Source organism: Ovis canadensis, chromosome 9 (assembly GCF_042477335.2).
Source record: "Ovis canadensis isolate MfBH-ARS-UI-01 breed Bighorn chromosome 9, ARS-UI_OviCan_v2, whole genome shotgun sequence".
Classification (NCBI taxonomy): Eukaryota; Metazoa; Chordata; class Mammalia; order Artiodactyla; family Bovidae; genus Ovis; species Ovis canadensis.
Window position 1 is genome coordinate 74,098,167 of NC_091253.1, and position 20,764 is coordinate 74,118,930.

Genomic DNA, 20,764 nt, shown 5'->3' on the forward strand with positions numbered 1-20,764 from the left:
ATGGACTTCTGGTTACCCCTCTCTGCACAACTCTATCTTCATGCTCCATTCCACAAAATCTAGTTGCTCTGTTTGCCCTGAACTCTGAAATCTTCCTCCTCAAATCAGTGGAATCACAATACTCTTTGCAAACTTCAATTCTCCATACCACTGTTGGGAAATTCTTCTCAGCAGAATACTGGGTGGGCTCTAGAGCTGGTATGAAGAGAATATAATGAGTTTACTGTTGTGCAAACTGAGTTGCTTCCAAGAAAGGCAGAAGAGTTTGGCAGTTATGGCCAGTACCCTATATGGAATGTGTAAGGCAATGATTACAATGACCTTTTCTCTTCTCTTAAACTTTTATCTTCTGCTATGCCTCACATTGGACAAACTCAAATTGAAGCAGGTTGAGCAGAAGGCAAGGGCTGGTGATGTACTTTACAGCCCCCCTCTCAAGTAGTATAGCAAAGGAAGCAGAGACATTTTAGTGGGGGAAAGGAATAACCAACCTGGAGACATTTCTGAATTTAGTACAAGTAATCTTAAATTTATAATGGAATACACTCTTACTCACACATTCATATAATCATTAGGACAATGTGAAAATTATACAAAAATACAGTTCATTACCTTAAATTATAATATTATATATATATATAAAGTCTCAATGTCATCAAAAGGAATATAAACTAACATTCCTATAGATTTTACAAATATTCTAGAGCTTGAATAAGTTTAAAGATCTTTTAAAAGGCAGATTCAAAGCCAGACAGGCATAACTGATATAACTTTTAGAAGATTAAATAATAGTCACTTTTCTAGTTTTCTAGGAGCTATATATGCTTGCTAATCTTCACAAGAATTTTTAAGCTAAATGTATTATTGTTCTTAATTTGCAGACCAGCAAACTGAGTCTCAGAGTAATTAAATTTCCCAGGATCACAAAGCTGTTAAGTGATAAGGCCTGTTGCTAAGTCACTTCAGTCATGTCTGACTCTATGCGACCCCATAGGCGGCAGCCCACCAGGCTTCCCCATCCCTGGGCTTCTCCAGGCAAGAACACTGGAGTGGGTTGCCATTTCCTTCTCCAATGCATGAAAGTGAAAAGTGAAAGTGAAGTCGTTCAGTTGTGTCTGACCCTCAGCAATCCCATGGACTGCAGCCTTCCAGGCTCCTCTGTCCATGGGATTTTCCAGGCAAGAGTACTGGAGTGGGGTGCATAGGGCCAGTTCTACACAAATCCAAAGTTTACTTTCTGAATAATACAAGCCACTGAATATTAAAGGCAATTAAGTTAATGAGATGACTGATATAAAAGTAGATGGCATTTTATTTAAAGAGGAAAGGAATGCATGTGTAGCTGCTCACTTCAGTCATGTCCCACTCTCTTGCGACCCTATGGACTGTAGCCTTCCAGGCTCCTCCTCCATCAGATTTTCCAGGCAAGAATACTTGAGTGGGTTGTCGTGCCCTCCTCCAGGGGATCTTCCCAACTCAGTGATCAAACCCACATTTCCTGCATCTCTAGCATCACAAACAGATTCTTTACCCACTGAGCCACCTGGGAAGCCTGAGTAAAAGAATAATACAAAATAAAAAACAATATTACAATTTATTTAGAAAACCTATTAAACAGTCTGGAGAGACTATTGACTTTAAAAAGCTTTTGGATTATTCAAAAGCATTGGAATTATACCAAAAGACACAGAGCATATATGGTTCATGGGATATGATTAGTTATAACTAATATCCATTTTAACATCTAAAGGTCTGAAGAAAATAAAGAAAAACTAGTAACAGAAAAATATGGTGAAAAACGTCATATTAATGGACTATTTTTTAAAAATGTTCTTTTAGTCCAAGGAGAAAAGATATAGTGTATATTAATCACTAGAGGTAGAAGGCAAAATCTGTGGTCAGTGTCTGATAAAATCCATAATTTCTGAACATTTAAATTTGAAATACTAATATATTTTAACATGATACCTTATTTGATACATTGTGTGTGTGTGTCACAGTCACTCAGTCATGTCTGACTCTTTGTGACCCCATGGACTATACAGTCCATAGAATTCTCCAGGCCAGAATACTGGAATGGGTAGCCATTCCCTTCTCCAGGGGATCTTCCCAACCCAGAATCGAACCTAGGTCTCCCTCGTTGCAGGCAGATTCTTTATCAGCTGAACCACAAGCTTAGCCCATTTGATATATTGCTTTAAAATTAAAGGTTATCCTGATCCTTCAATATTTTTGTATTAATCAGATCAAATTAAATGTCATTTATATCATAATTCTATTGTAACTTTTCTTGACCTTAAATTTATAATAATGTTCTGATGAACTGTTTATAAGCCTACAGATGATGTTGTAACCACTCAATATTAAAGGAAATCAACCCTGAATACTCATTGGAAGGACTGACGCTAAAGCTGAAGCTCCAATCCTTTGGCCACCTGATACAAAGAGTTGACTCATTGGAAAAGACCCTGATGCTGGGAAAGATTGAGGGTAGGAGAAGGGGGCAGCAGAGGATGAGATGGTTGGATGGCATTACTGACTCAATGGACATGAATTTGAGCACACTTTAGGAGATAGTGAAAGGCAGGGAAGCCTAGCATGCTGCAGGCCATGGGGTCCCAAAGAGTCAGACATGACTTAGCAACTGAGCAACAATTTAGAGCACAGGAAATTCTACTCAGTCATGCTCTGTGGTGACCTAAATGAGAGGAGAATCCACAAAAGAGGGGGTATACGTATACCTATTGCTGATTCACTTTGTGGTACAGCAGAAACCAACATAATACTATAAATCAACTATACTCCAATAAATTTTTTAAATAAAAAAAAAGAAATAATTCAACTTTCATAATTTTCAATTGGAATATTGATTTACAGTAGTAATTCTATACTTTTGAACAAAAGATTAGAGAATCATGTATTGAAGTTAGGAAGCAACAGGAGACCAGTAACTTCCTCCCTTTGACATTACAGGCTAGTGTTTATATGCAACCTGATATGTGTCTAAAACAATCTCATTTGACAGACTGATAGGCATTTCTCTCTTGCTTATTTTTTTTAAAGACATATCTGTCTCTAATTGTTTTTTTCAATTACAATTAATTTATCCAATTTTATTGCTTGAGTTTTTTACTTCAGAAACTTTCTTTTTTTAATTTTTATTTTTACTTTATTTTACTTTACAATACTGTATTGGTTTTGCCATACATTGACATGAATCCACCACGGGTGTACATGCATTCCCAAACATGAACGCCCTCCCACCTCCCTCCCCATAACATCTCTCTGGGTCATCCCCGTGCACCAGCCCCAAGCATCCTATATCCTGTATTGGACATAGACTGGCGATTCATTTCTTGCATGATAGTATACATGTTTCAATGCCATTCTCCCAAATCATCCCTCCCTCTCCCTTTCCCTCTGAGTCCAAAAGTCCATTATACACATCTGTGTCTCTTTTGCTGTCTTGCATACAGGGTCATCATTGCCATCTTTCTAAATTCCATATATATGCGTTAGTATACTGTATTGGTGTTTTTCTTTCCGGCTTACTTCACTCTGTATAATCGGCTCCAGTTTCATCCATCTCTTTAGAACTGATTCAAATGAATTCTTTTTAATGGCTGAGTAATACTCCATTGTGTATATGTACCACAGCTTTCTCATCCATTCATCTGCTGATGGACATCTAGGTTGCTTCCATGTCCTGGCTATTATAAACAGTGCTGTAATGAACATTGGGGTACATGTGTCTTTCAATTCTGGTTTCTTTGGTGTGTATGCCCAGCAGTGGGATTGCTGGGTCATAAGGCAGTTCTATTTGCAATTTTTAAAGGAATCTCCACACTGTTCTCCATAGTGGCTGTACTAGTTTGCATTCCCACCAACAGTGTAGGAGGGTTCCCTTTTCTCCACACCGTCTCCAGCATTTATTGCTTGCAGACTTTTGGATTGCAGACATTCTGACTGGTGTGAAGTGGTACCTCATTGTGGTTTTGATTTGCATTTCTCTAATAATGAATGATGTTGAGCATCTTTTCATGTGTTTGTTAGCCATCCATAGAAATGTCTATTTAGTCCTTTGGCCCATTTTTTGATTGGGTCGTTTATTTTTCTGGAATTGAGCTATAGGAGTTGCTTGTATATTTTTGAGATTAATTCTTTGTCAGTTGCTTCATTTGCTATTATTTTCTCCCATTCAGAAGGCTGTCTTTTCACCTTGCTTATATTTTCCTTTGTTGTGCAGAAGCTTTTAATTTTAATTAGATCCCATTTGTTTATTTTTGCTTTTATTTCCAGAATTCTGGGGGGTGGATCACAGAGGATCCTGCTGTGATTTATGTCGGAGAGTGTTTTGCCTATATTCTCCTCTAGGAGTTTTATAGTTTCTGGTCTTACATTTAGATCTTTAATCCATTTTGAGTTTATTTTCATGTGTGGTGTTAGAAAGTGATCTAGTTTCATTCTTTTACAAGTGGTTGACCAGTTTTCCCAGCACCACTTGTTAAAGAGATTGTCTTTACTCCATTGTATATTCTTGCCTCCTTTATCAAAGATAAGGTGTCCATATGAGTGTGGATTTGTCTCTGGGCTTTCAATTTTGTTCCATTGATGTATATTTCTGTCTTTGTGCCAGTACCATACTGTCTTGATGACTGTGGCTTTGTAGTAGAGCCTGAAGTCAGGCAAGTGGATTCCTCCAGTTCCATTCTTCTTTCTCAAGATTGCTTTGGCTATTCGAGGTTTTTTGTATTTCCATACAAATCTTGAAATTATTTGTTCTAGTTCTGTGAAAAATATCACTGGTAGCGTGATAGGGATTGCATTGAATTTGTAGATTGCTTTGGGTAGTATACTCTTTTTCAATATATTGATTCTTCTGGTCCATGAACATGGTATATTTCTCCATCTATTAGTGTCCTCTTTGATTTCTTTCATCAGTGTTTTATAGTTTTCTATATAAAGGTCTTTAGTTTCTTTAGGTAGATATATTCCTAAGTATTTTATTCTTTTCATTGCAATGGTGAATGGAATTGTTTCCTTAATTTCTTTTTCTACTTTCTCATTATTAGTGTATAGGAATGCAAAGGATTTCTGTGTGTTGATTTTATATCCTGCAACTTTACTATATTCATTGATTAGCTCTAGTAATTTTCTGGTGGAGTCTTTAGGGTTTTCCATGTAGAGGATCATGTCATCTGCAAACAGTGAGAGTTTTACTTCTTCTTTTCCAATTTGGATTCCTTTTATTTCTTTTTCTGCTCTGATTGCTGTGGCCAAAACTTACAGAACTAAGTTGAATAGTAGCAGTGAAAGTGGGCACCCTTGTCTTGTTCCTGACTTTAGCGGAAATGCTTTCAATTTTTCACCATTAAGGATAATGTTTGCTGTGGGTTTGTCATATACAGCTTTTATTATGTTGAGGTATGTTCCTTCTATTCCTATTTTCTGAAGAGTTTTTATCATAAATGGATGTTGAATTTTGTCAAAGGCCTTCTCTGCATCTATTGAGATAATCATATGGCTTTTATTTTTCAATTTGTTAATGTGGTGAATTACATTGATTGATTTGTGGATATTGAAGAATCCTTGCATCCCTGGGATAAAGCCCACTTGTTCATGGTGTGTGATCTTTTTAATGTGTTGGATTCTGATTGCTAGAATTTTGTTGAGGATTTTTGCATCATGTTCGTCAGTGATATTGGCCTGTACTTTCAAATGCTACTAGAAATCTTTCAGCTATTCCTCAAGTCTGGCAATTCTAATATTATGGAAAATGATGAAAATATTATTCTAGGTAATCCTCAACAACATGAACAAATCAACACATGGACACTTACAGTATATAAGAATCCAGTGAATCCAGGAAGCAAAATTACATATTTCTTTCTTACCATTGAGAAGCAAAGAAGGAATATCATGGATATGCAGAATGGCCTGAGTAACAAAGTTTGAAATGTAAAAGCAGTCTGCAATATGCCAATGAAACAGTAGAATTAAAATACTTTAGAAAATATGTCTTGCACAATCTTTTTTATCTTAAACTGAAAGCTATATTTTAACTGATATTAGGAAAACTAGAATAAAAATGAAACATTAAAATTCATTAAAGAATCAACTCAAATTTGAATATTTTCCTGAGGCCCTATATTTTAGATAGCTTTTCAAGGACTCATGTATAATGACTACCATGCATGTATGTGCTAAGTTACTTCAGTTGTGTCCGACTCTTTGTGACACTATGGACCGTAGTCTGCAGGCTCCTCTGTCCATGGGATTCTCCAAGCAAGAAGACGAGTGGGTTGTCATGTCCTCCTCCAGGGGATCTTCCTGACCCAGGGATCTAACCTCCGTCTCCTGTAACTCCTGCATTGCAAGTGGATTCTTTACTGCTGAGCCACAGGGAAAGTCCAGTGCCTACCATATATATCTATAAACTATTTGCTTTTGTCTGTTTTAACCATTAGATTTTGCAGGTTATGGTTGAAACACTGTTATAAAATATTTGTAAAAGCTGATATCCAGTACAGTGCTTGGTACCTAGCCCATACTCTGAATGGTATTGCCTTGAACTACTGAATTCACTGTAAATTGTTTTGTCTGAATAGTTATATTAGTTAATTTTGTAACACACTTCAGATATAGATTTTAGAATGAAAGATTTTGTTGGTTAAAAAAATTGCTGAGAGAGTAGCTGGTGTGACACAAAATAAAGAAGTATAAGTGATAAGAAATAAAGATTAAGCAAAATAGTGCAATTTCTACATCTAACTCTGATGGAGTAGCATGTATTGGACAACTTTTCATCAAAAACAAGGATAAAAAAGATAAAACCTTTAAAAGGCAAATAAAAAAGTACCTGTTGTTAGAACTAAATTACAATAAATACTGGAGACAATTTTTCAGATAGAAGAAAAATAAACCTAGATAAAAAGCCTGAAATGGTAAAACAAGCAAATATGTAGGTAAATCTCTAAGTGTATGTTGAGTAATTAAGATAGTATTAGTGTTTTGGGGTGTTATATATAAACTTGTCTACAAAAACAATATTACAAACATCATGGGATGGGGTTTAGTTATAATTCTCTAATATTCTTGATTTGGGAAGTGATGAGGGCTAATTTGTAATTGACCCAGATAATCCAGAATACACTTTTTACTCTCTAGGGTTACTACTATCAAAACATGACACTAGCAAGCTAATAGAAAAAATGCAGTTTAAAGGCCTAACATAAAATAACTCAAAAGGAGGAAGTAAAAGAACAAAAATCAGGCAAAACAAACAGAAAACAAATATAAAAAAAAGTAAGTTTAAATAGAGTAAATACTCCAAAAGTAAAGATTGTCACATGAGTTTAAAAAAACAAAAATAAAACACTAAACATCACTTATAAGAAATCCACTCAGGCTATAATAAATATAAACACTAACATAAATAACTGAATATATCTATACTAATATCAGATAAAGTAGACCTTATGTGAATAATCATATGAATAATAAATGTTACATTGTCTTAAGTATTATGCCTTGCATCTATGACATGCATTTTATATACATTATTTTTAATTATTATAAAATAGTTTTAATTATGCAAGTATGGATCAAGAAAGATAAATGACATACAAAGCTTGTATAATATTTATCCACAACAAGAAGGAGTGAAAGCCATTGATCAATCCAAAGGAAAAATAAAAGATTTTATAAACTATTAAGTGCTATGCAAAATTAATTACTATTATTCTACCAGAAGATTACATTGGAAAAATCAATAAAATTGACAAACTACTAGCAAGAGTGATAAAGAAAAATAAGAAAAAACACAAACTACTAATATTAGGTATAAAAGAGGAGTGACACACCACAGACCTTACAGACATCAAAAGATAATAAGGGTATGTTATGAAAAAATCTGTATGCATCTGTTTAACAACTTAGATAGAATGTACCAGTTAATTAAACACACACACACACACACACACACTTATGAAATAAGTAATTTGTAATAGCCCTAAGCCCTATAACTATTAATGAAATATAATTCATAATAACAAAACTCCCCTAAAATAAATCTAGCGCAGATGATTTGATGAATAATTCTAAAAAGATTTGAAGATGATTTAACATTAATTCTACACAGTATCTTCTAGAAATATAAAAGGAAAGAACACTTTCCATTTAATCCTTATAAAGCTGGCACTATAAATTTCACAACTAGATAAACACAGTACATAATACTAATATCCCTTATGAATATATATGAAAAATATTAGCAAACAGAATTCAACAATATAAAAAATGATTGTAGTAGGTTTTATTACAAAATTGCAAGAATGGTCCTATCTTCAAAAATCAATCAATGCAATCCATGGAACTAAGGTTAAAAATGAAAAAGCATTGTTCCTAATGCAAGAAAATAATATGAAAGGTATAAATATCAGAAAGAATTAAAAATGCCGCTTGTTGTGGCTGTCATGATAAGCTATACAGAAAATCCCATGGATTTACTAATAGACTCCTAGATTTAATAAGTGACTTCAGCCAGTCACAGATACAAACTAAACATTTAAAAATCAATTATAAATTTTATATACTAGCAATAATATGTGGAGAAGGAAATGGCAACCCACTCTGTTATTCTCGCCTAGAGAATCCCATGGACAGAGGAGCCTTGTGGGCTGCTGTCCATAGGGTCGCACAGAGTCAGACACGACTGAAGTGACTTAGCATGCATGCATGCATTGGAAAAGGAAATGGCAACCCACTCCAGTATTCTTGCCTGGAGAATCCCAGAGACAGAGGAGCCTGGTGGGCTGCTGTCTATGGGGTCGCAAAGAGTCGGACACGACTGAAGCAACTTAGCAGCAGCAGCAGCAGCAATAACATGTGGATATACTAATTAAAATAAAGTATCATTTATATTAAGAAAAAAATAAACTATTTAGATTTGAATCCAACAAAACATGTTCAGGGATTATCCACAGAAAGCTAAGCGAGACTGAAGAAAGAAGGTGCAGAAGATTCAAATAAATGGAGAGAAATATTGTGTTTACAAAGTGAAAATTTGAACATAGTAAAAATATCTGTTTTCCACAAAGAGATATATAGGTTTAATCTGAGCAAGATTTTTTGTGGCTATAGATTAGATCATGCCAAAATATATATGAAGATGCAAAGAAACTAGATGAGCTAAACAATTTTGAAAAATAATGAAGTGGAAGGAATCAGCTTGATTTTAAAGCTTCTTTTGTAACTACTGTGATAAAAAATGTGGCACTGACAATAGATCAATGGAATAGAACAGAGAATCCAGAGATAGGCCCACAGAAATATGCCCAACTAATTTTGACAAAGGTGCAAAATTATTTCAATAGAGAGAGAGAGGAAAAAAAAAAAAAAGACTTACCAGCAAATAGTGCAACAACAGTTGGACATTCAAAAACAGTAAATAAATAAATAACTTTGATCTAAGTCTGATGTATTACACATAAAAAATTACCAAAATGGATCACAACTTGAATGTGAAACCAAAGTCTACTAAACTTACAAAAACAAATAAGAGAATATTTAAGATCTAGAGCTTCAGAATAAATTCTTAGCCTTTATACCAAAGCAGGATTTATAAAATAAAAAATTGTTAAAGTGGAATTCATCAAAATTTAAAAACTGTTACTGTGACAAATATCCTATTTAAAAGAAGAAAAAATCAGTTACAGAATTTGAGGAAGATTTGGAAATCACATAGTAGAGAAAGTACTACTATTCAGAAGACATAAACACTCTAAAACTTCAACATTAAAAAAAACTAATTATCTAATTAGAATATAGACAAAAGTCATTCCTTAAACTGCATGTTAATTTAAAGTATCTTAAAATTGAAAGCTTATTTTAAAAGTTAAGCTATTCAATTTCCTTCTGATTCCCCCAAATTAACTATCTATACATTTAAGAGTCTATTTTTGAACTCCCAAGTCTATTAAGTTGCTTATGTCCATCCTTATGCCAGCTTTACACTATGTTGATTGCTGTAGCTTAGCTTTGCAATATCTTTTAAATTAATAAGTGTGAGTCATCCAACTTTGGTTTTCTCTTTCAAGATTGTTTTGGGTATTCTAAGTTCTTTATGTTTTAGTATGATTTTAGTATAGTTTGTCAATTTCAGTAAAAACAAAATCCTTATTTCTCCTAGGGATTGCTTTGAAAAACTTAAAATTAATAAATCTAGCAAAGCTATGGGATACTAAATCAATTTAAGAGTCATTTGTATTTCTAAGTACTAACATTGAACAATCTAAAACAAGGAAATAAACATCAAAACACTTATAATAACATCAAAAAAGAATAAAATACCTAGGAAAAAACTTAACCAAGGAAGCAAAGACATGTTTTCTGAAAACACTGCAGAAAAAAAAAGTTTTAAAAATCACATGCAAAAATTGAAAGATATACCATGTTCATAAATTTGAATACAATATTGTTAAAATTTTCAGATTGCCCAAAGTGATATATAGATTCAATGCAAACCATATCAAAACTCCAATGATATTTTTAAATAGAAACAGAAAATAATATAAAAATTCATATGGAACTACAAAGGATCCAAATAGCTAAAACAATCTTAAATTTAAAAAGTGAAGCTATAGGCTCACATGTTCTGATACAGGATACAGGATGCTTGGGGCTGGTGCACTGGGATGGCCCAGAGAGATGATATGGGGAGGGTGGTGGGAGGGGGGTTCAGGGTTGGGAACTCATGTATACCTGCAGTGGATTCATGTCAATGTATGGCAAAACCAATACAGTATTGTAAAGTAAAAAAAAATAAAATTAAAAACATAATAAATTAAAAAATAATAAATAAAAGCATATACTCATATATAAAAAAATAAAATAAAATATATTAGATAACTCTAGCAATCAAAACACTATGGTACTAGTATAAATATAGAAACATCAACCAATGGACCAGATAGAGGACCCAGATGTAAACCAACAAATATATAGTCAACTGATCTTCAAAAAGTGTGTCAAGAATACACAATGAGGAAAGGAAGTTTCTTCAACAAATGATGTTGGAAAAACAAGATACATATAAGAGATTTAAATTTGATCTTTAATTTGTACTATACATAAAGATTGACTCAAAATAGATTAAATATTTAAACATAAGACCCAGACTATAGATCTCCAGAAGAAAACTTAGGGGTAAAACTTCTTGACATTGGTTCCAACAATAATTTGTTGTATATGACATCAAAAGTACAAGCAATGAAAATAAAAATAGACAAGTGGGATATACCACAGTAAAAACTTCTATAAAACGAGAAAACAGAGTTAAAAGGCAACCTATGGAATAGAAGGAAATATTTGCAAACCATATATCTGATATCCAAAATTTACAAAGCACTTCAGTCAGTCAGTCAGTTCAGTCGCTCAGTCGTGTCCGACTCTTTGCGAACCTATGAATCACAGAACGCCAGGCCTCTCTGTCCATAACAAACCCCCGGAGTTCACTCAGACTCACGTCCATGGAGTCACTGATACCATCCTGCCATCTCATCCTCTGTCATCCCCTTCTCCTCCTGCCCTCAATCCCTCCCAGCATCAGAGTCTTTTCCAATGAGTCAACTCTTCGCAAGTGGTGGCCAAAGTACTGAAGTTTCAGCTTTAGCATCATTCCTTCCAAAGAAATCCCAGGGCTGATCTCCTTCAGAATGGACTAGTTGGATCTCCTTGCAGTCCAAGGGTCTCTCAAGAATCTTCTCCAACACAACAGTTCAAAAACATCAATTCTTCGGCACTCAGCCTTGTTCACAGTCCAACTCTCACATCCATACATGACCACAGGAAAAACCATAGCCTTGACCAGAAAAACATCTATTTCTGCTTTATTGACTATGCCAAAGCCTTTGACTGTGTGGATCACAATAAACTGTGGACAATTCTGAAAGAGATGGGAATACCAGACCACCTGATCTGCCTCTTGAGAAACCTGTATGCAGGTCAGGAAGCAACAGTTACAACTGGACATGGAACAACAGACTGATTCCAAATAGGAAAAGGAGTACGTCAAGGCTGTATATTGTCACCCTGCTTATTTAACTTCTATGCAGAGTACAGCATGAGAAACGCTGGACTGGAAGAAACACAAGGCTGGAATCAAGATTGCCGGGAGAAATATCAATAACCTTAGATATGCAGATGACACCATCCTTATGGCAGAAAGTGAAGAGGAACTAAAAAGCCTCTTGGTGAAAGTGAAAGAGGAGAGTGAAAAAGTTGGCTTAAAGCTCAACATTCAGAAAACGAAGACCATGGCATCTGGTCCCATCACTTCATGGGAAATAGATGGGGAAACAGTGGAAACGGTGTCAGACTTTATTTTTCTGGGCTCCAAAATCACTGCAGATTGTGATTGCAGACATGATATTAAAAGACGCTTACTCCTTGGAAGAAAAGTTATGACCAACCTAGATAGTATATTCAAAAACAGAGACATTAATTTGCCGACTAAGTTCCGTCTAGTCAAGACAAAGAAATTAATGCAATTCAATATCTAAAAAACAATAATTTAAAAATGGGCAAAGGACTTGGATAGACATTTCTGTAAAAAAGACAAACTAATAGCCTACAGCTATGTGCCGAATACCACTCATCATCAGAAAACTGCAAATTCAAACCACAAGGTCTATTCATAGCTATAGGTTGGCCATTACCAATATCTATATCTCTTCATATATGGAGAAATTGGAGAACTTGGGTACTGATGTGAGAATGCAAAGTAGTGTAGCCACAATAGAATACAGTGTAGAAGTTCTTCACTCTTGAAGAACCTAAAAATAAAACTACCATGTGACCCAGAAATCACATGGTCATTTATTAAAAAAATTGAAATCAGGATACCAAAGAGGTACTTGCATTCTCAAGTTCATTACAACACTATGCATGATATCCAAGAAGTAGAAACAATCTATACATACATTGAAGGATGAATGAATGAAGAAAATGAGATATATATATATATATATAATATAAATCAACTTTTAAAAACAAGAAAATTATGTTATAAGCTATACCATGATTGAACCTTGAGGATATTACGCTGTGATGCAAGCAAATTATAGAAGACCAAATAGTATTAAGATATGATTCCACTTATATGGTATTTTCTAAAGTAGTCAAATTCAGAGTAGCAAAAAGTAGGATTTCAGGAGTTAGGGGGACAGGAAAATTAGGAGTTATTTTTCAATGGATATAGCATTTCATTCAAGTAAGATAAAAAGTTCTAGAGAATTCTGTCTAAGATATACACTCCAAAACTGATAAGAGGATATACTTCATATTACACGTTGCTTGCCAATGTAAAAGCTTTCCAGGTGGCTCAGTGGTGAAGGAAATGGCAACCCACTCCAGTACTCTTGCCTGGAGAATCCCATGGAGGGAGGAGCCTGGTAGGCTACAGTCCATGGTGTCGCAAAGAGTCGGACACGACTGAGCGACTTTACTTACTTACTTACAGTGGTAAAGAATCTGCCTGCCAATGTAGGAGACACAGGTTCAATCTCAGGAAGCTTCCTGGAGAAGGAAATGATACACCATTCCAGGATTCTTGCCTGGAAAATTCCTTAGACACAGGAGCCTGGAGGGCATGGCATTGTAAAGAGTCAGATACAACTTAGCAAGTGAACACACACACACACACCACAATAAAAAGGGTAATTGCTACTATTGAATTCATTACAAGATTTTATCCCACAGATGTTATGTGTCAAAAAAGTGTGAGCTTGATAGTGGGAGCTGCGGGGGGAGAAATCTGATCAATATAATTGGGCACAAAAGCCCAATTGCAGCAGATAAGAACAAATGTGAAAAAAAAAATTAAGCACAAGTATGAATGCTGTTTTAGCATGGAACTTAGCACAAAAGAAAAGAGAAGAAATGATAAAATATCATAAAATACTCTACAAATAGGCACTGCATTATTCTGTAGTAGGAAGGAAAGGTAAAATATGGACATGGAAGTAAAAAAGAAAATATCTAAAAATCTATTTTGTTAACTAAGTTCTTGTTGATAATATGACCCAAATTATGGGAATTTTAGTTGTTTTTCAAGTATAATTGACTAAATGGACATTAAATGCTAAGATGTGAAAAACAGAAGATATTCAGAAACTGTCAAAGACTGAATTTATGGAATTTTTCAATACTAGTTTCAAAGACCAGATTGCCATAAACACGTACTGAACTATTTAGACTAAGTTTTGCTTTCACATATTCTCATAGCAAAGTGTGCTTACCCTGATCGTAGCACTTATTCTATACTAAATAAAATAATCTATATTCCCTTGCTAATCTCGTTTTGTAGTTTGTCATGGAAACAGGCAAAGATATGTTCTTTTAATATTTTTATGCTGAAAGCATTACATAAATGATGAATAGATGAACAGATATTGGAGAGAGCTCATCAAAGGGGTGGGGCTTCCTGTGCACTATAAAGAGCAGCAAGGACTTATGACTTTATGAGAGCAATGAATAAGAAAAGTTGTTTAATTTAGGAATGTAAAAGTATATGAATGGCAATATGGATTACCGATAAATAATCAGAAACCTAAGCAACTGTATCCTAAAAGAGAAGTAAGAAAAGGTAAAGTAGCCATTGAAACATACGTGAAGGATACAACAAGGCAATTTACAAAAGATGAATAATAAATGAATTAAAAACATAAGATATTTGATTCCAATACTTCTCAGAAAAATGCAAAAATAAAATAGAAAATATGCTTTTGCCTTGCAAAATTTGCCATGTGAAAAAAAATCTAGTATCACTGAAATCAGGGTTGGAAGTAGGAAAAACTTAATAATCTTGTGATAGCAGCAAAATTTTTTACCTTCTTGAAGATAGTTTGGCTATCCTCTAAGTTTAAAATTTACTACTCTCATTTTTGGAATTTTATCTGCAGGATATATCACATAACCACACAAGGATATATGTTCAAAGTTGTTTTTTATACACATGAAACCACAAAGAATGAAGCCATCAAAAGAAGATGTATTAAACAAATTATAGTACATACATACCATATGCCATTTAACTATGTAGTCATTAAAAAAGGAATGTATTAGACATATACATGTGGATCCAGAAAAATATCAGTGATATTTTACAAAGTTAAAAAACCCAGGAAAAATATGCTTTAGTATGACTATTTATAAAAAAATATATCTAATACATAGAAATACACACGTATCTACATGAGCCAAGAAATGACCTGAAAAGATTAGCTAATAACATTGACTAACTTGTTTTGCTTTGAAAAACTATTTACTTCTAACCTTCTGTGTGGGGAAATTATCAACCTTCTGTTAGAAAAATGTACTTTATGATTAATACTGTGATGTTTAATCAAACATATATTAAAAATGAAAATAAAATGAACACAGATAAGAAAGTTAAAAATAAGTGTAACTCCTAATTTGCCTAGAGAAAAAATAAAAAAGTAAAGCAATTGAAATGCATGAATCAGCAGGCCCTTGAAGAAGTAGTGGACAAAGCTGAGCATGTTATTTTAGGACATATGTCCTTTTTCTAAAACCATCAGGAATACGGGGCTTGAGACTATATAAAACAGCCCATAGATCAGATTGCAGCTGAAGAGATTCATGCCTGCGTTTAGTTATGAAGTTCAAATTGGAAGCTGTTCAGGCAGAAAACTAATAGAAATGGGTGATAGCTAATTAACCTAAGGCTTCAAAGTAATTGCTCTGCAAGAAGCAATTTTAAAAGGGACTTTTCTCTTTTATTTTTATTTTTGAAAATCATAAAATGCTCTACATGACTCTGGCAAATGAGTAAAAATATAAGTATACAAACAAATACTGATTTTTTTGAACACTTTTGCCTCATCTGACTTCTTGGCAAATTTTAGAAAAAGCAAAAGAATCACAAGACCTATGCCACATATCACATACTGAATAACCCATGCTCTCAACTTTGTTGTATATAAAGATAATCAGAGTATATTACTGAAGTCAAAGTGGCTAGGAGGATAGGGTTGTACTGATTAATCCAGTCCTGAGCCATTCACTTCACCACTAGTCAATTGAGTCAGCTACTCCAAAGCATACAGCTATTTAGTGGAGAAGTGACTCCACTAGCAAAAGAATGGACAACAACCCAAATTAGCCTCCATGCGCCATTATACACAACTCTGGCTTCCCATCTTTGATGAATGGTTCCTTATACTTTTAAAAAATAGTTGTACCTTTATTATATGCACTCATTCCTTCTGAGAGAGAGGCATCCCTAATGTCTTGCATCTCTACATCCAGTTCCAAATACAGATACTTGTGTAGTATGGCATTCTCTCACCTCAAATTAGCTGGACATCTCTCACAGCTTCATGGTACCTAAACTTCACGTAGGATGCATGGGTGTGGAAATGAAATCTGGGAATTCTGATGAGAAATGATGAGAAATTCTCATCAGAATTTCTGAAACTGAGGCAGGAAAGACAGGACCAGGACCAGGACCAAGGACAGTCTCCTCACGTAAAGGCATTAGGAAGGAGGAAAATATACCTCTTTGTTTTGCACTTAATGAAGCCATAACACATGGAGGAATGGCATCTAAAACAGAAACTTCTTAGCATCTGAACAAGAAATTCTGACCATAAAAATGGAGGAGCACTTGCAGATAAAAATGTAGCTGATGATCCTATAGGACCTTCCACATGTGGCACTTGGAGGGGAAGATTTAAGGGAAAATGACTCTTAGATTACATGTATAGTGGTTATAGGAGACAAATGTACAAGACCAGAAGCCAATGCCACCTTGTGCAATCCAGGCAACATCTCAACCATCCCCTCAACGAGTATTCCACCCCTAATAAAAAAGACCCTCCATCCATTCAAAGGGCTAAAATAAGATAAAAAGGGGAATCAAGAATCCTGTAGTGTACTCCTCTGTGGCAAGGATGCCTGTACTCTTCCTCTTGTAGTGTGTAACTTTTGCTTTAACCTTAATAAGCCACTTATTTGTTTTCTTTACTCCTCAGCCACAAAGTGGGGTGTTTGTGTGTTTGTTTGTGTTTATTTTTTCCCTGGTGTTTTGTGTTCCTTGTCCAAATTCTTTTGGACAAGTTAAACAAGAAACTGGACCTTTGATAAGATTTTCTGGTATCAAAACCATGGCTGCCTGGCTCTAGATCCAAGCTTTAATTTCATGTAGACTAGTCTAGGGGCTTCCTTGTTAACTCAGCTCATAAAGAATCTGCCTGCAATGCAGGAAAACCAGATTGGGAAGATTCCCTTGAAAAGGGATAGGCTACCCACTCCAGTATTAGGATTCCCCGGTGGCTCAGAAGGTAAAGAATCCACTGCAATGTGGGAGGCCTGGGTTTGATCCCTGGGTTGGGAATATCCCCTGGATGAGGCCATGGCAACCCACTCCAGTATTCTTGCCTGGAGAATCTCTATGGACCGAGAAGCCTGGCAGGCTACAGACCATGGGGTCTCAAAGAGTCAGACACGACTGAGCAACTCTCCACAGACTAGTCTAGATAAATGCTGGGGACCATATTTTCTGATAAATCTTTGATCTTTTCATTACCCAATATGACTACAGAATATCATATATTCATAAAAAATTCTTTAAGAAGCATGCTATATTTTCTAGGTATTTGCAACAGTTATGCTCTCGCTAATTTAAACTTCCCATAGAAACAGTAAGGAAGTTCTTAAGATGGCAGCAGTAAGTTGTTCAGGATTCAGTTTTTCTCACCAACCTTCCGTGTCATTCCGATACGGTTAGTTGCGGATTGTGCTCTAGCCAAAAGATCAATTATATAGTTTTTGTTGTTGTTGTTGTTGTTATTGTTCTTTTTTTTTTTTTTTTTTTTAGGTCTGAGCCATTTATCTCTCTGCTAGAATCAGAGTGGGACAGATTTTTCTAAGGTGCATTGTTTACATGCTGGAGATTTGCATAAAAAAATGTTAGCACGATTTACTAAGACAAACTGCAGTTAATATTTCAAGACCCCAAATGCATACTAACATCATTAAATTTAAATGGTTGTGTATGAGTGTCCACAATTTGATTGGAACTACTTCTAGGATTGTGCTTGCATGTTGGATCATGTAATGGATAATGAATCAGTAGTATGGAGGATTTTATTTCATCAGCTGGTTTGTAACTAAGCACAAGTTGTACGATAAATACCACGTCTTCTAGTATTTTGCTATTGGTGGTTTACTATTTAAAAAATAGATAATTTACCTAATTCTTAAATTGTTATTTACAAAATTATTGTAGCATGGGTCTTAGAAAAAAAAAGGCTTTTTTTCAAAATAATATGCTTCTAGATTGTTCTTGTTTCTATTAATAATATTAATGTCTATTTATTTGTTTTTTATTACAGGATTTATTTATACATGTGGTGGAACTTTAAAAGGACTGAATGGCACTATAGAAAGCCCTGGTTTTCCGTATGGATATCCAAATGGTGCAAACTGTACGTGGGTAATAATAGCAGAAGAACGAAATAGAATACAAATTGTTTTTCAGTCATTTGCTCTGGAAGAAGAATATGACTACTTATCCTTATATGATGGACATCCTCATCCTACAAACTTTAGGACAAGGTTAGTGTATTTTGAATGGAAAAATGGACGGAAATATTTAATGGGTAAAAGAAGTTTATTTTACAAAAGATGCTTAACATTTGTTGTGAAATTCAATTATTACTCATTTGGAAATATATCAATTAGCTCCATAGTCTGACTTCATAACACTAATAAATTATCTCTCCAAAAAGTGAATTTAAATTGAATTGTACCCCTTCAGAGTGGTTAAAGATACTTTGATTTTTAAGATTCTTGCCTCATGGTTTCATTCTTTAGGGGCATGACTTTTAGTAAAGTGAAAGCATGTAATGCATCTTTCAGTGGTATGTGACCAATTTTAATATACAATAATATGCAAAATATTCAAAATCAATGTTTATAACAGAATACATTAATTTTAAATAATGTGTATAGTTTATAAACTTTAAATATCTGAAAAGTAGACCCTCTTATATCACCAACTGGGACATTCATGATTCTGTCCACACAAACCGAATTATTTATTTTTAAGTTAGTTAATAAAACAGATATGAAAACTAACTGGTACCCTGACTATTTATAAGTGTTTCTTCAGTATTTCATTTTAGGATATCTAGGCATAATTTATGCTGTTTGTCAAGAACTCTTTTTAAACATAAACCAATTATAATTCAAACGAAGAAATTTAAAATTTAAGATATTACATGTTTCATGTAGTCCTAGATTTTTGCCAATGTGTACATATTTTCCTTAACTGTAGTGTACTGTCTTTATTGTATTCAAAATATTCTAAGCAGATAATTTATAAGAATTAGAAACCCTTACATACTTGACTATGCTTGAGTTATGATTCTATGATTCTGTTACTTTTTCTAATAACTGATACTGTGTGTTTGCCTTTCTGATCTACAGGAATAAGATTATCAACACTAAGTTTTTACACATTCGTCTTCCATATTTTTTGCATTGATCTTTCACATCTTAAATAAAAATTTAGTTGAGTTCAGCTCAGTTCAGTCGCTCAATCATGTCCGATTCTTTGTGACACCATGAATCACAGCATGCCAGGCCTCCCTGTCCATCACCAACTCTTGGAGTTCACTCAAACTCACGTCTATCAAGTCAGCTATACCATCCAGCCATCTCATCCTCTGTCGTCCCCTTTTCCTCCTGCCCCCAATCCCACCCAGCATCAGAGTCTTTTCCAATGAGTCAACTTTTCACATGAGGTGGCCAAAGTACTGGAGTTTCAGCTTTAGCATCATTCCTTCCAAAGAATATCCAAGGCTGATCTCCATTAGAATGGACTGGTTAGATCTCCTTGCAGTCCAAGGGACTCTCAAGAGTCTTCTCCAACACCACAGTTCAAAAGCATCAATTCTTTGGTGCTCAGCTTTCTTCACAGTCCAACTCTCACATCCATACATGACCACAGGAAAAACCATAGCCTTGACCAGACGGACCTTGGTTGGCAAAGTAATGTCTCTGCTTTTCAATATTCTATCTAGGTTGGTCATAACATATACTATCTTCACTTTTACTAAAAGAACACATCATATATAGGGAAGATATTGGACCAGGAGATAAGGCTTGCATATTAGTGCTAGCTTTGTTGTTCACTGGCTGTTTGAGCAATCCACAGCAGCTATTCCTGTTTAAAATGGAAGGAGGTAATAATAATTAAAATCTGTCCATCTCTCTATATTCTGAATATCTCATGAGATAATGTATATGAAACTGCTTCATAAATATATAATCTTTTTAGTACAAATTTCAACTGTTTTCAGTCAGAATGACAGTTTAAAATGTCTGGACTGTTTCTAAACACATTTGTACAAAGAAAATATCACTAGATTGATTACAGATTAAATTCTATTTTTCTTTCTTTCTTTTCTTTTTTTGCTCTACATTTATTTACTGAAGATTTCTAACTTAATTTCTTATTTCCTTTTACATTGTTAAATTCATAATATCTATTTATTTCAAAGATATACAGTATGGCATACACATCAACAGTGCTATTTCATTGTCATTGCCAATATCATTAAAAGTTCCATATCTTTTATTAATGATGCAGTCAAGATAGTGTGTGTGTGCCTGCCTGCACTAGTGGCAGTGTGTGGGTGTTTGCTTTCACTTAGTGAGGCCATGAAAGAAAATGGAA

General features: G+C 34.5%; 1 protein-coding gene across 2 annotated transcripts in view; it reads left to right on the top strand.

The window, feature by feature from the left end:
* CSMD3 (CUB and Sushi multiple domains 3) overlaps positions 1 to 20,764 on the top strand; it is a 1,383,361-nt gene that overhangs the window by 150,616 nt on the left and 1,211,981 nt on the right. For both annotated transcript variants that reach the window (XM_069601113.1, XM_069601114.1), the window contains exon 2: positions 18,417 to 18,639. In XM_069601113.1, the coding sequence (XP_069457214.1) occupies positions 18,417 to 18,639 (223 nt within the window). The remainder of the gene's footprint in view (positions 1 to 18,416; positions 18,640 to 20,764) is intronic.